The sequence below is a fragment of the Mycteria americana genome, chromosome 3 (genome assembly GCF_035582795.1).
Source record: "Mycteria americana isolate JAX WOST 10 ecotype Jacksonville Zoo and Gardens chromosome 3, USCA_MyAme_1.0, whole genome shotgun sequence".
Taxonomy (NCBI): Eukaryota; Metazoa; Chordata; class Aves; order Ciconiiformes; family Ciconiidae; genus Mycteria; species Mycteria americana.
The window spans coordinates 65,669,980-65,683,704 of record NC_134367.1 but is presented as its reverse complement, the minus strand read 5'-3'; the positions used below and the strand labels follow the sequence as shown (position 1 = coordinate 65,683,704).

The 13,725-nt window shown below is 37.9% G+C and overlaps 1 protein-coding gene across 1 annotated transcript in view; it reads right to left on the bottom strand.

Annotated features, from left to right (window-relative positions):
• The window catches only part of PEX7 (peroxisomal biogenesis factor 7), a 45,951-nt gene that overhangs the window by 17,455 nt on the left and 14,771 nt on the right, over positions 1 to 13,725 (bottom strand). Inside the window, exons 6-8 of the mRNA XM_075498813.1 lie at positions 10,510 to 10,616; positions 10,006 to 10,119; positions 7,515 to 7,570 (exon numbers count right to left, since the gene is read on the bottom strand). Coding sequence (XP_075354928.1) covers positions 7,515 to 7,570; positions 10,006 to 10,119; positions 10,510 to 10,616 — 277 coding nt within the window. The remainder of the gene's footprint in view (positions 1 to 7,514; positions 7,571 to 10,005; positions 10,120 to 10,509; positions 10,617 to 13,725) is intronic.

Genomic DNA, 13,725 nt, shown 5'->3' with positions numbered 1-13,725 from the left:
AGGTGTGCCACTTTGACAGAACTGCCATTTTTACCCATATTATGTACATTAAAACTAGCACTCACAACTGCAGTGACATCTGCACTGACCGTAGACACCCTGCAACCTATACGAGTACATTTTCTTAAACTTTTTTTCACTGGAACTGTTGAAAGCATATCTCTTCCCTCATTTCTTGATAGTTTGTTTGTTTTACATGTACTTCACATGCAATTCATAAGCTGCACGTACGTTTCAAGTGGACAGCTTATTCCAAACAAGTCACTATGTGAAGAGAAAAAGCCTGTCATCCTATGGATTTTGTACTTTCTACCACCCATAGCAATATCACGGAGATCTATCTTGCTACATAGATCTTCTGTGCTCCCCTACCAAAACACTTTTACCAACCCCCAATATAGTTTCTCCTACCTATCTCCTACCATGTCCTCTTTCCCACTCTACCCTTACCTCCTGCCCCTGCGCCTTCACCACTGGCTGGAAAAAAAAAGGCAGCAAGCGTCATTTCAGGTTCCGGTGTCTGTACAAGGTACTACAAGGCATGTGTTGTGGCAGCCTGTTGCTGCACGCTGAGGAACTAGCAGATTAGGCAGGTGGTGAATTCACGCTACATCTTTTGCCTTCCTTAAGGTAATACTTTGGATTTCCCTCTCTTGTATGCGCATGAGTTTCCATTAAATTTGTACAAGCTTAGTAAATTTAGACTACAACTTTCCTGTCAAATCTAATTAAGTTTTCAATAGGTTCAAAAGTTACTTCAGGAAATGATTCAGGGAAAATGCACAGATGGAAGTACAAAGAACACAACTCCTCAAGTCTGCTTCTTTCTGGCAAACAAAAAAAAATATTTATGATAAATATTTATGCATGAAAGCTTTACTACTGCTCTCAGGTTTCAAATAGAAGATGTCTTCATACATTGTATTTTTAGGTGGGTGTGAATCACCTATTTAGAGGCTGCTTTCCATAAAGCCCACTCAATGACTAACACCACCATGCACATGCAACCACATCAGGCAGAAGTCACAGTAGCATATGGATGCATATAACCGATAAGTTTTCAAGAGCAACCCAGGACTCAATGTTAGTTTACTACATGTGTATCACCCAATTCATTCTCTTGCTCCCATTCTCTAATCCCTGTGCAGAGATAGCTACCTGTAAAATTTCTTCCTGCAAACTACAAAAAACTTCTGTCTGAGCTGAACTTAGTGTCAAGCTACTTTTCGATACAGGCCAATCAGGGCAATGGTGTTACTTCAGGCATTAACTGGGGACATCTAACTATTTCCACAATAATATCCTTAAGATATTATTTCATTACAGTTCCAGTAAAGTATCAACATTACGAAGCAGCTCAGGTATAGATTAAAGCCTTTATTCAAAGTATTACCTTCCATAAGCATCAAAGAAAAGAGGAACAATTGCTTGAGAGCCAAATCAAATGGAAGAGGATCCAAAAAGTAATTCTGAAATAGTTTTTACTTTTGAGTTTGCTCCAGTAGCATAGTTCTTCCCTAAGGACTGAACTTAGATGCTTTGTTTCGAAGTAATTCTTGCTGAAATGCTAACTTCTTAGTTTACTTCCTATGTACTGTATGGGAAAACAAAGCACACCACTTACACATTTATGATCCTAATCTAATAGAACTGCATACGCACCACTGTTTTTCCTTCTTACACGTGAGTTGCTGTCCTGACAATGAAATCCCATACAAACATTTTTCTATACAGTAAAATGGCAGATTGCAAGTTATGTTTGTTTAAATTCTTCTGCCACAATATAACAGATAACTTTCAAGAACAACTAATTACTAGCCTTCATAATATCCCTTCTCCTTTTGAAGATCTTTAAATTTGCAAAACTTACCAGTAACTTTAATACCTTCCTCCAAACAATGATTTGAGAATAACTCTCATCATCATCCTGTGCTTAAAGCCAACCTGAGCACGTGTTTGTGTCATCATTCTATTGAGGTATCAACCAAAGATCCTAAACCAGAAACAGGGTGCTCTGAAAAACAGGGCATGCTCACAAAACAAAGATATTTCTTGTCACTAAAACGTTCAATCTGATTTAAGAAATGCAAAGAGAAACTCCATTTAGGCAAGTACATGCCTTCTCTAGTACTTTTATCTTAAATCAGCCCAAGATGCAGCATCCTGTACTCTAACCTTGAAGGATGAAGACATGAGCCAATATGGGCTGGTTGGCGTACAAGAGTAACAACTTCATTGCTGCTGATACACGGTAATTTAAGTGTAGTTATGAGAGTGAAGTTACCCAGCTTACTCTTTGTTCCCTGATTTCTCCCCAAAACACAAATTAACTAAAAGGACAGGCAAACCCCTAACTTAGGGACATAAATGGTCTCATCAGAGCTTCTAGATATTCCCCATCGTTTAGTATCATAATTCTAGATTGGAGCTTCAGTTCACTTTGACACATGCCCCACTCTTCATCAAGCACTGGGAAAGGTCAGTTGGCTAAAAATGGGTAAGTCAAATGCCTGAGAAATACAGAAGTGGTTGCCACTAACATATAGATAATACTGTAGGTACATGTGGTCTCTCTCAATCCTTCTGCTTCCTCATCTGTCCACAAAAAAACCCCTAACTTTGCCTTTCAGACAGACAGGATACATTTTATAGAGAAAGATTTAAATGTATTTGTGTGACAAACATAAATAATAGATAGTTTCACAAACAAAAAGCAAAAAGGGGTTATTTAAAGAAAAAATACGCACTTTCCATAAGAAAAAATATTCAGATGCTGCCAGTTAAATATTCAAGTATAAATACTTAAAGGTTTTAATTACAAATATTTAACACTTACACAGACCTGTTTATTAAGAGAAATTAAAAAGAAAAAAATACAAATATCCCTTTACTGTACTTTTCAACAACATTGTAGTGCTAGTCATAGTACCAGAAAATTTGTTTTCATAGATAAAAGATATTAATCTATTTCTGAGGTTGAATCATTTGATGAGTAGCTCCTGCGGCCAATACTTTCCTAGTTTTAAGAGAAATTCCATCTCATAATACTTATTTCAAAGTGTCCTGGTTTCAGTTGAGATAGAGTTCATTTTCTTTATAGTGACTGGTATGGGGCTATGTTTTGGATTTGTGCTGAAGACAGTGTTGATAATACAGAGATGTTTTAGTTGTTGCTGTACTAGTCAAGGACTTTTCAGCTTCCCATGCTCTGCCAGGTGCAGAAGAAGCTGGGAGGGGACACAGCCAGGATTGTTGATCCAAACTGACCAAAGGGCTATTCCATACCACATGACGTCATGCTCAGTATATAAAGCTGGGGAAGAAGAAGGAAGGGGGGACATTTGGAGCGATGGCGTTTGTCTTCCCAAGTAACCATTACGCGTGATGGAGCCCTGCTTTCCTGGAGATGGCTGAACACCTGCCTGCCCATGGGAAGTAGCGAATGAATTCCTTGCTTTGCTTTGCTTGTGTGCGCGGCTTTTGCTTTCCCTATTAAACTGTTTTTATCTCAACCCTCAAGTTTTCTTACTTTTGCTCTTCCGATTCTCTCCCCCATCCCACCGAGGGGGAGTGAGCGAGCGGCTGCGTGGTGCTTAGTTGCCGGCTGGGGCTAAACCACGACACAAAGAAAACTAGCATGTGCAGGCAGGAAAATGCCAGTGAATTTAAAAAAATACAAGAACCTGGGCATTCATTATATGTCAAAATATTTACCATGAAATTGTAATTCTTGTTTTAATCCAAAAAGGAAACATGTAGCAGAACAGATATGCTTTCCACTGGTGTATGAGTGATTTTGACTAACACTATAGTTGCAACAAACAGTTAAATCGTAATTGAAAAATACAATCAGTTTTGAATTTTGTTAGTTTCATCAGATGTAATGCCCAAAGGTCTGACTACCACTAGCAACTCTGCTATCAAGGAGACTTTTTATAATGATGCAGGAGCTATCATCAACTGAGACATTCAAATTAACAGGTTATTCTACTGCAGAGTTTTCAGTTTCACACTGGAAACCACCAGTGACAAGCATTTTGATCAGCGGGAAGACATTTTCCATTTGGGAAAAAAAGAAAAAAAAAAAAAAGAAAAAAGAGAGCAAATGAGCAAACACCCACCTTTTCACCTTGAAGAAAAAAAAAAAGGAAACAAAAAAAAGACAAGGATAATGAACTGAAGTGAAAACCAGTTTCTTTTATGAGCAGCATTATTCCAGAAGTTCTCAAGGTTTCTTTGTGATCCAAGTTACTGAACTTGTACATAGTGATGGAGAGCTGGAGACAGCGGTTTACCTTAAAGCGTCTTGCAGAGATATGTCCAATATAGTACAACTTTCAACAAAATCGCCTTTTTGCCTCAGAGGCAAGCTTCTGTGAGTACATTTCATGATCTGGCCTGATACCAGCTTAATGAAGGTCTTTAATTTATCAGATCTTCTGTTTAGATTTTGGTGAGCACTGTCTGTGCCTAATGGACCAAAAATTTTTTTTTATACTGTCCAAAAATATATAACAGTGATTCCAGTAAGAGATGACACTGATGTTCTTTCAAACTGAATTTTGATAGAGATAAGGTTTAAGAACATGCATGCAGACCTAAATAAATTCTGAAATGTTACAGTACTTTGTGCATTTCCTGGCATTTTAATGATTCATTTGTGTTAAAACTGCTCTTTAATTAACCTACATTTTTCCTGAACTCTTCCAAAGAGTGAGGAAATGGTATAGAAAAAATTTGTCTCAATGAGGCATTTACTAGACAGGGGTTAAATCCAAATCATTATACCCCAGTATGTAAAAACTCAAGTTCAAATCTACACCCTCTTTTTCTTAGCCCCCAGTATGAAGTTGGCATGTGAACTAGTTTTCTTTTCAGTGGCTTGACTATAGTGCACACATGCAATCATTACACTATTTGCAAAGGATGAAGGTAAGCGTTGGTAACTTTGGTTCCAACCTACTATTTTTTGCTTTTAGATAGCCACTTGTGATTATGTGCCAAACTAGCTGTTCTGCCTGAAACAAACAAAAACCCTGCCTCTTACATGGCAGTTTGGTAATCTTATCTAAGATTCGCATTTGTTTAGTTAAACTATAAAGCTTCAGTAACATTTAAGATTACAGAGCTTAAACAGTAAGCTATGTCGTATCCAGTTATCTACTATATGTTAATGCTTACAGACAATTCTGAGCTTCAAACAATAATGTTGAAGAAAATAAAGGAACAATATCATAACTAAGCCACTATTAAAATAACACTGCTTGTATCAATGAATCTGTTTTTAAAGGACTGCCATACCATACTGTTCTATGAATTACTATCAAATATGGCTAAAAAGTCACAAGCCTTGAGTAGGCCTGGATCAACAAGATCCAAAATTAATCCCATGTACTGGAATCCCTACTTCTCTTCCACCTTTTATATATTTATCATGTATTTTTGTTCTTAAATTGAAATGTATTTATATGTGTGTATATAGTCATGTCCACATGTGTATGGTGCATCCAGTCAAACTGAATATTTCTAAGTGAACTCTAATTCTTACTGTGAGCTACATTCCTCCCTGTAAACGACAGTACAGGATATGTGGTAGAGGTACAACATAGTCATCATATTATATTCTTTTAAAGAGATGTTCCCAAAGTATCATGGTAACAAGTTTCCTCCATTATACAGAATATTTTGCTTGTGCCACCTTTTCCAAAGACTTTCACCTGGCCTTCTCTGTTGTTTGTTCACTCATACCAAACCCAGCAACTAATATTTTTAGAAAACTGCTAAAAATCTGTATTTCATCTCTTCAACCCTGCCTTCTGTCCCTAGTCACAACAAGTAATTGTTTGCACAGAAAAATAATGCCTAGAGTGGCATTTTGTGATACAGACACCCTGGTATATGAGCTAGGAGCTCTCCTCATCTTTACTGACAGTTTCCACATATGAAAATGTCAGAGCTGAAACTGCACTAGATTTCAGTACTGCATGAAGCGCATTAGTGCCAAACTTGAAGGATATATAGTTGGTGTCAAAAATGGGAAGAGCATGACAACACAATCAAGTCACTTCAATGCATCAGCATGCCGATTATTAGTCTTATTGCTCAGACAAGGCCACTGGAAGAAACCAATTACCACTTTTTATTTTAGACCTAGAAGCCTTTTGAGAAACTATACGCTGCAAACCAGCTGGCACTGCATCATTAAAGCATGTTAAGTAAGATCCCATAAATAACCTTCCACAGACCACTGTGCAGTATTCTATGAGAAGTGCATTTTAAAAATAAATAAAATTAAGCACTTTATATAAAACAGAATGCTGGTACAGCAGTCTAGAAAGTTATATACAGATGGACATCGCAGCACTTACACTGTCAGGCTCCTGACACCAACCACATGACAGTGGATTATCACTGGCAAGGCACTACCCCTTATTACCGTAAGCAAGAGAGTAACAATTAACATAAACTTAGGAAAGGTTCTCAAGCACTTAAGTCCTTCACTGAAATAATGACATGCCTATGGGGGACAGGAGTATTATATAAGCTCACCATCCAGTTCTAATCTACAAGAGAAAGGCACAATTTTTGAAAGGAACAAGCCCATGTAGCGACTGAAAATTTAAGGGAGTGACTGGACTGCTAAACTCATAGATTTACCATTATCACCACCTCACCTTCCTAGCCTCTCTTTCCTGAGGAGCCTTTATCCATTGCAGCACTCCAGTCTTGTGAGCAGTGCCACTATCTCTCTATAATCCCCAAGAGGCCATAGCTCTGCCACCACACATGGACTTCTAATTCCCCATTTGTCTCATCTGCTGTATACAGGTGTCAGGCTGCTTTCACAGGGAAAGTGCAAAAGCCCCTGGCATTATGCTATTCCCCACACTCTTCTCTGATCCTCATGCTTTCACTTCTCCTCAGGTTATGGTCACTTATGACACTGTGTATCTTAGAGAAGTGCTAATATGAAGTCAAACTTCTTCAGGACTTTTAATCAGCTTTAAATCAGCTCTACTATGAAATTCTCAGCAGTATCAGATATACTGGGCAGCCAGGGGAACTTGCAGAATTACTGTCTAAAGAACTTCAGCATACACACTGTGGAACAATACTAAAGCTTCCTCAGATACTAGTAGGACAAAAACTTTATTCACAAAAAGCTTAAATAAAAGTATGTCACAGAAACGTACGAAGTCACCCACCTACATGCATTTAAGAGGTTATTACTTTCTTATCAGACACTATCACAGCCAGACACAACTACGTTCAGCAGAATGATGTGAAAAGGATTACGGAAAACATCTGTCAGAGCAGATATCATTCAGAAGAGTGACTGAGCTAGCCTTTAAGTGAAAAACCCATGCATTTTCAACATAGCTTATGAAGAGAGAAAACATGCCATAGCAACATTAACTCCACTTCAGTATGTCCACTCTAGAACTGTTCTGTTGCAAGCCACATTAAAATAGATTATCTTTCCATTTTTATCCAATTAAAAAAAAATACTGTACCTTACAGTAAAATCATAGGAGCAAGAGGCCAATAAGGTTGCATGGAATGGTGAAAACTGCAAGAAAGCAAAACAGAACAACTTTTAAAGTAAAAACATTGTGAGCATATACAGACTTACTATAAGTAGAAAGTTACCAAAGTTTAACTATTTAAACTGTCTTGGTAGGTACCACATCATGCCGCAACAAAACAGACCTACATCAACAAATTTACCCGCCATGCTTCTAATTACAAGGAATGCTCTGTGGGATCCTGGTTTGGTTTGATTTCATTACAGCAGTGCCAAACAGCCCTGCTGTAAAGTTCAGAAGTTTTAGGACAGTCATATAAACAGTCTTTAAATTCTGCTTTTGGCTGACAAGCTGAGTATCATCTCATTAGATAAAGCAAGTTTCAGAAAAGTGATGTGACCAGTTCATTATTTTCAGAGAGAGAAAACTTGTGCCATACTGCAGAGAACGTAAGATATATTACTGTCATCAATTCCATGTCCTAAAATTTTGAAATTATTTACAGAAATGGGAAAATTGGAGAGAAGTTAAAAAACTGAAGGCAGTATAACACCGCTTCATAATTTCCCTCTCTCCTGCAGGCCATTTTATGGGACACACTCTTCTACAGACTCTTGCAGACAGGTCTAAGGACTGCAGCAATAAGGATGCAGTTAGGTGAAAACTGTTGACCTCGGCTCCAGCTTTTTGGCAACCCTCAGTTTCCAACTATTTTAAGGCCTGTATTTCTCAACAGGAAATATACAAGTCATTGACATAACTTCAGTTTGAAATGCAGGTCCCCCACATCATGGTTCATAGGTAAGATTCTTCCTGCAAGACTTCCAATATCATTCACATCTACTACAAAGTCAAAAGTTAAGCCTGGGCTATTGCCACAACTACCCAAGTTGCCAAGAGAGCAGTGTATGTTGTTGCCTGCTGAACTCTGCTGACAGAGATCTCTTTACTATAGCAGAATTGAGGGATGTGCATGCTTGAACTTTAACCTCCCCAGATTTCCTACAATTTTTCGGGGGGTGGGGTGGGGGATGGGTGGGTCACAACAAAACACCTTTTTCTTCTGCACCTCAGGAATATGAATAATAAAGGGGAAAAAGTCTGATGGGCAGCAAAAACCAATGGCGCATTTCCCACATGCCCCCTTTGCCTCTTTGTCCACATAGTTTCAGATGAAGCAAAACCATCTTGTCAAAGCTGAAAAGCTTTGTCATTAACCTTAAGTATTCCAGGAACTTACCTACGCAAACTCTATCAAAATACTTAGCAGAGTGCTACACATAAAAGTTGAAAGAATTTGCGTAATGTCTTTCTGCTACAAAGAGAAGACAATATTTTAAAATTCTGTTCCACTTAACATACGACAATTTTATCATCTGAACAGTTGTATATAGACAGAAGAGACCGACATATCATCCAGCCCGACCTCCAACATTTCACAGATCATTCATCCACATATCTTTTTAGGTAAATTCAAAAACTATAACTACATTTCAGTATAAGAGATTGAAGCCAGCTAAGAATATGAGACAGCCAAATGCACCGATGTCAAAAATCTCCTGAAAAGGGCTCCAGGTGACCTCAGTGTGCTGATAATGCCCTGTACTGCAGTGAAAGACCACAAGAAACCTGCAGGAATCCTGACAGTATTGTGTTGGGTAGAATGCCTTGCCAGCCTCAGATCTGAAAGTCAACACAACCCTGAACAAGTGAACAGAATACAAAAGACAGACAACCGAAGAGTGTGATTTCATGGTTGGTTTAAGCTAATTTAAGAGTGCACTGCTGCCAAGACTCGTGGCCTTCCCTTTCCTTGCCACTTCAGGCTGTGTGCTCCTGCCCCCCTCCTTTGTGTCAGGGCTTGCAATTGTGCAGTTGAGTGACAAATGGAGACAGCTTAGTGATCCAGACAGAAACTAGTCACTTTTAGGGACAGGATTTTCAGTCAGAGGAATCAGCTGAGCCAGCTGGCTGCACAGCTTTATAATTGCTCGTGTCAGCACAATGTAAGGGAAGAAACATTGGTAGGGACAGCTGCCTCTATTTAGGTAGCATCCTGGTCTCTCTCTCCATTTAGTGTGACTGGTGAGTTATACCACACAAGTTTAGATATCCTGCGCCACCTCTAAGTGCTGGCCCACATTCTCATATCTTATGTCCACAGGGACCATGCCTATCTTGAAATGGAAGCTATAAAAGCCTGCTAAGATGGAACCCTCTTTCAAGCTCTTGAACACTCCTCATGGAAATGTATCGACTTTGACGATGTCATTTACTTTGAAATCCCAGCAATCTGTTAACATCAAAATGTTTTACAGTGCTAAACTGAAGGTTTCCAAGAACAGTCCCTGTAGCATCTAACATCTTCAACACCTGTTGTTTTTTTCCTAGTTATCAGAGAATATAAAATATTACTGCTTTCCAGAAAAATTTGTGTAAAAATTCAGTGGTGGTGAATGGGGAATAACATACAACTTACTTTTACTCTTCTGATAGCATAGGTATGACCAAGCAAGATGAATACTGGTTGCCGGATGTTCCGCAAATCCCAGCCTTTCAAGCTACAGTCAACTGCACCAGTTACCAGCAAGTTCTGATGATTTGATAAAACACAGATGTATCAGGACAATTTAAATTGCAGTGATGCGTATGTTGGCTACAAAAATTAGATAAATCAAACAATACAGATGAATAAATCATAAATGAGGTCTCCAGCGTGTAAATTAAAGATGACAGAGAAATACAAACTGTTTCTCCACTACGGACTATTCTGCCCACTATACAAAAGAATAAGCAAAACCTCTGATCTATTTGGGCCGCCTATTTGTTGGAACAATGCTCTTCTGAAGATGTAGTAGTGAATGAGAGCAACAAAGCAACTAGACATGTTTTTATAAAGAGAAGATGCGTTAATGTTGCAGCAAAAAAACCCACTATTTAATGAGAGTGGTTCAATTAGGAAAACGGACAAACAGGTTTATACCTCATCATATTTGCACCAGTCACAGCTCAAGATCTCGGCCTGGTGGGCCGGTATCACAAGTTTGACTCCTGGGGCTTTCACATCCCAAACTCTTAAAGTCTGGTCACCTGAAACAAAGAGAAATTGATGCAACATTGTTGAATCAGCTATGGCATACAGTTAATCCACTAGTACTTAGTAGACAACTGTTTCTTAGCTGTATGAAATACAAACTATTATATGAGGACACTCAGGCCAAATAAAGCAAGCACATTATAGACACAGAGGTCAGACTGATGCACAAAAGGAATCAGAACTTACTATTGCTCTTTCATTAGGGGGAAAAAAAACCCCAACCTTCATTTTATTACTAACACTTTCATTATTTTTTAAACTCTGATTTGATTAAAAGGAGATGGGGTAAAATATTTAAATAACATTTAATTTAGAAGCTTAAGATCCATTTTAAGATGGACTTAGAAGACCAGAATAATGAAAAAAAGCTTTCTCTGCAAGCCAGCTAAGTACCTAGACACATGCTTTTGGCACACAGAAAAGTGAACAGTATTTAAAATGCAACTTATCTCCAGATTCTTTCATTGAAAGGAAAATTTGAGACACATTACCTGTACTCATCATGTGCAAAACCTGCACAGTTACTCTTATTTATTGAAATATTGGAAGATAAAGTCATTCTGCTGTAACTGTTACCCATATTAAAGGCAACGTCTGCTTTAACCTTGGAGCACATAAACACACCTGCACATGTGCGCACACACACACACAGAGGTCTTCAGAGAGCAATGAAGGGAGTCCACTGTAACTTAAGAGCTGTGAAGCACCTGAGCCTCCCTCTTTCCTCCAGCAATACATTGTCTTCTACCACTAAAGATCTTTAGCATTTGTGTATACCTTTCTTACAAATTCAGTTCCTAATGGCTTACAAAGACATGGAAAACTGCATCAGCTGACAAGACAACCATGCTTTTCAATTTTTTTTAATCATGATTCTCTCATTAAGCAAAAGTGGATTCTCCAGCTCATTTGTTTACCGAGAGAGAAAATTAATTAGAATTCATGATTATGCCTGTGTTCGTTCAAGAGACAAATGAAATCCCTAGAAGCTGTATCCAAGCACCCATGATTTCTACAAGAAAGCATGTATCAATACTACCTAAATTAAAAAAACAGTTTTACCTTGCTACGGAAGAAACTACTAATGTTTCTTTACCAGAAAAACTTCTGGAAATCCTCAAATTGGTTATCCTCAATAATTATGATTTTTATGCTGTTTAGATACAAGCATTTTGATGGTTTTAGTGCCCAGTTGGTCACTGGCCTTAAAATATACAGCTGGGCACAGAAAATCATAGCTCTTTTCAAGAAACTGGTCACAGTTCAAACAAAACCATCCCTAGAGCCACAAAAACAATATTCTTATTGCACAAACTACCAGGCCCTGTAGACTTCACAAAAAGACATACAACGTTTGGAAAGTGTGAATACAAAAATGAAGCTAGAGAGAGCTTGGTTCCACTACATGACACAAGACTGGCCTTATGACTGTATGACACAGATCACGGGAAGCTCTGCTCTGATGGTTGGTTGGCTTTTCCTCAGACTCCATGATTGTGAGAGATACTGTGCTCTCGGTGGATAAATTCCCTACCTGTAAGGCGGGAACAACACATGATTTCTCACGGTTTATCACTCCCCTCGCCTATTTTAATACTGTCAAGAGCAAGACCGCTGCTCAGTATATGTATAGCACTCCTGAGAACGACACCCTGCAGTCAGCTGAAGCCCCAAACATCACTACAGTCTTATAAAAAGAGAGCAACATATGGAGAGGAAGAAACATGACCAGCAGGGTCTTGGCAAAAAAAAGGTAGTATACCCATCCACCCACCATTAGTCTTGCTAATCTGCTTGCCCGCAGAGGACAGATTTCAGTTCGAGCCTTAAGTCTTTCAGAGATATTATAATGGACTTCTTAAAAAGCTTTTATTTTAATTTCATCAGATAACATCGATTTGAAGGGGAAACACATATTTCATACAGACAGGATCATTTTTCCCAAGCAAATAAATATATAAATCCAGGTGAACTAGAATGAACTGCTACAGAGATGGGCCACCGTAGCATTATAAGGGCCAAAAACATTTGGAAAAGTAACTTACTCAGCCAATAACAATTTTGACACTAAATATACAACTGCCCCAATTATTTCTTTTTTAATAGAAAATGCTGATGCACGAGAAAAAGAGTTATTTTCCCTTTTTTTTTTATTTCTTTGAAAATGCTAGACTTAGCTGTTATTAATTCTGGCTGGCACTATTTGTGAAATGTTTTTAATGGAGTAACATAACACGCAAGTGAACCTTTCTGTGAATAGAACAGACTGAATTAAAGCCAAAGGCAAATCCAATTTTTCCATTTAAGCTGTAAGTGGAAGAATCAGATTAATTAAAAAAAAAGCAGCTGATAAACAGTGTAATCCTGACACACTACACATTTTAACAAACTTTTTTGTTACCTCAAACATCTTTCCATGACCTCATAACATATATATTTTTTTACATTTCATTTCAACAAAAATTGCTGTTAAAAATTTTGGGATTTCCATGATTCCTTCAAATATGCATTACAAAGGATGCATTTCTTCCATGTGGTAAAGCAGACATAGGATAATAATAAGTACAAGTAAAGCACACCTAGTACAATCGTATTCACCAACAGCCACTTCCAGTTGGAGTCCCAAAGTAAGCAACCACAAAAGTGGCCAACATTTCCCCCATAAAATATTTCTATTTTTGTAAGAAGCAATTTCTCTATGGCAACACATTTTTGCTGGTCTGTTAGATAATGATCCCAGATTTGTTTGTATATTGTACTTGCTTTCTTTCATTTTAATGAATATTTGTGAAATCTTGGACGAATCAATAGAACTACACAATATATACTCATCTATTCAAAATTTTTGAAAGAGATGCTAATCTACAAGTACATCATCCCCGTACATCAGATAAAGACTGCTAATGTGAATGACAATGTATGATAGTGAAAAGATACAGTTTATTTAAGGTTTAAATTTCATGTAGGTTTTATACTGGCTTTTTACTCACAGATGTATTTTACCCAAATCCATAAATCATAATCTCCTAAGTCTTGTGACAACCACCAGCTAAGCAGTCATTGTCAGGCAGTGCAGAGGTACAACATTAACTATAAAAAATA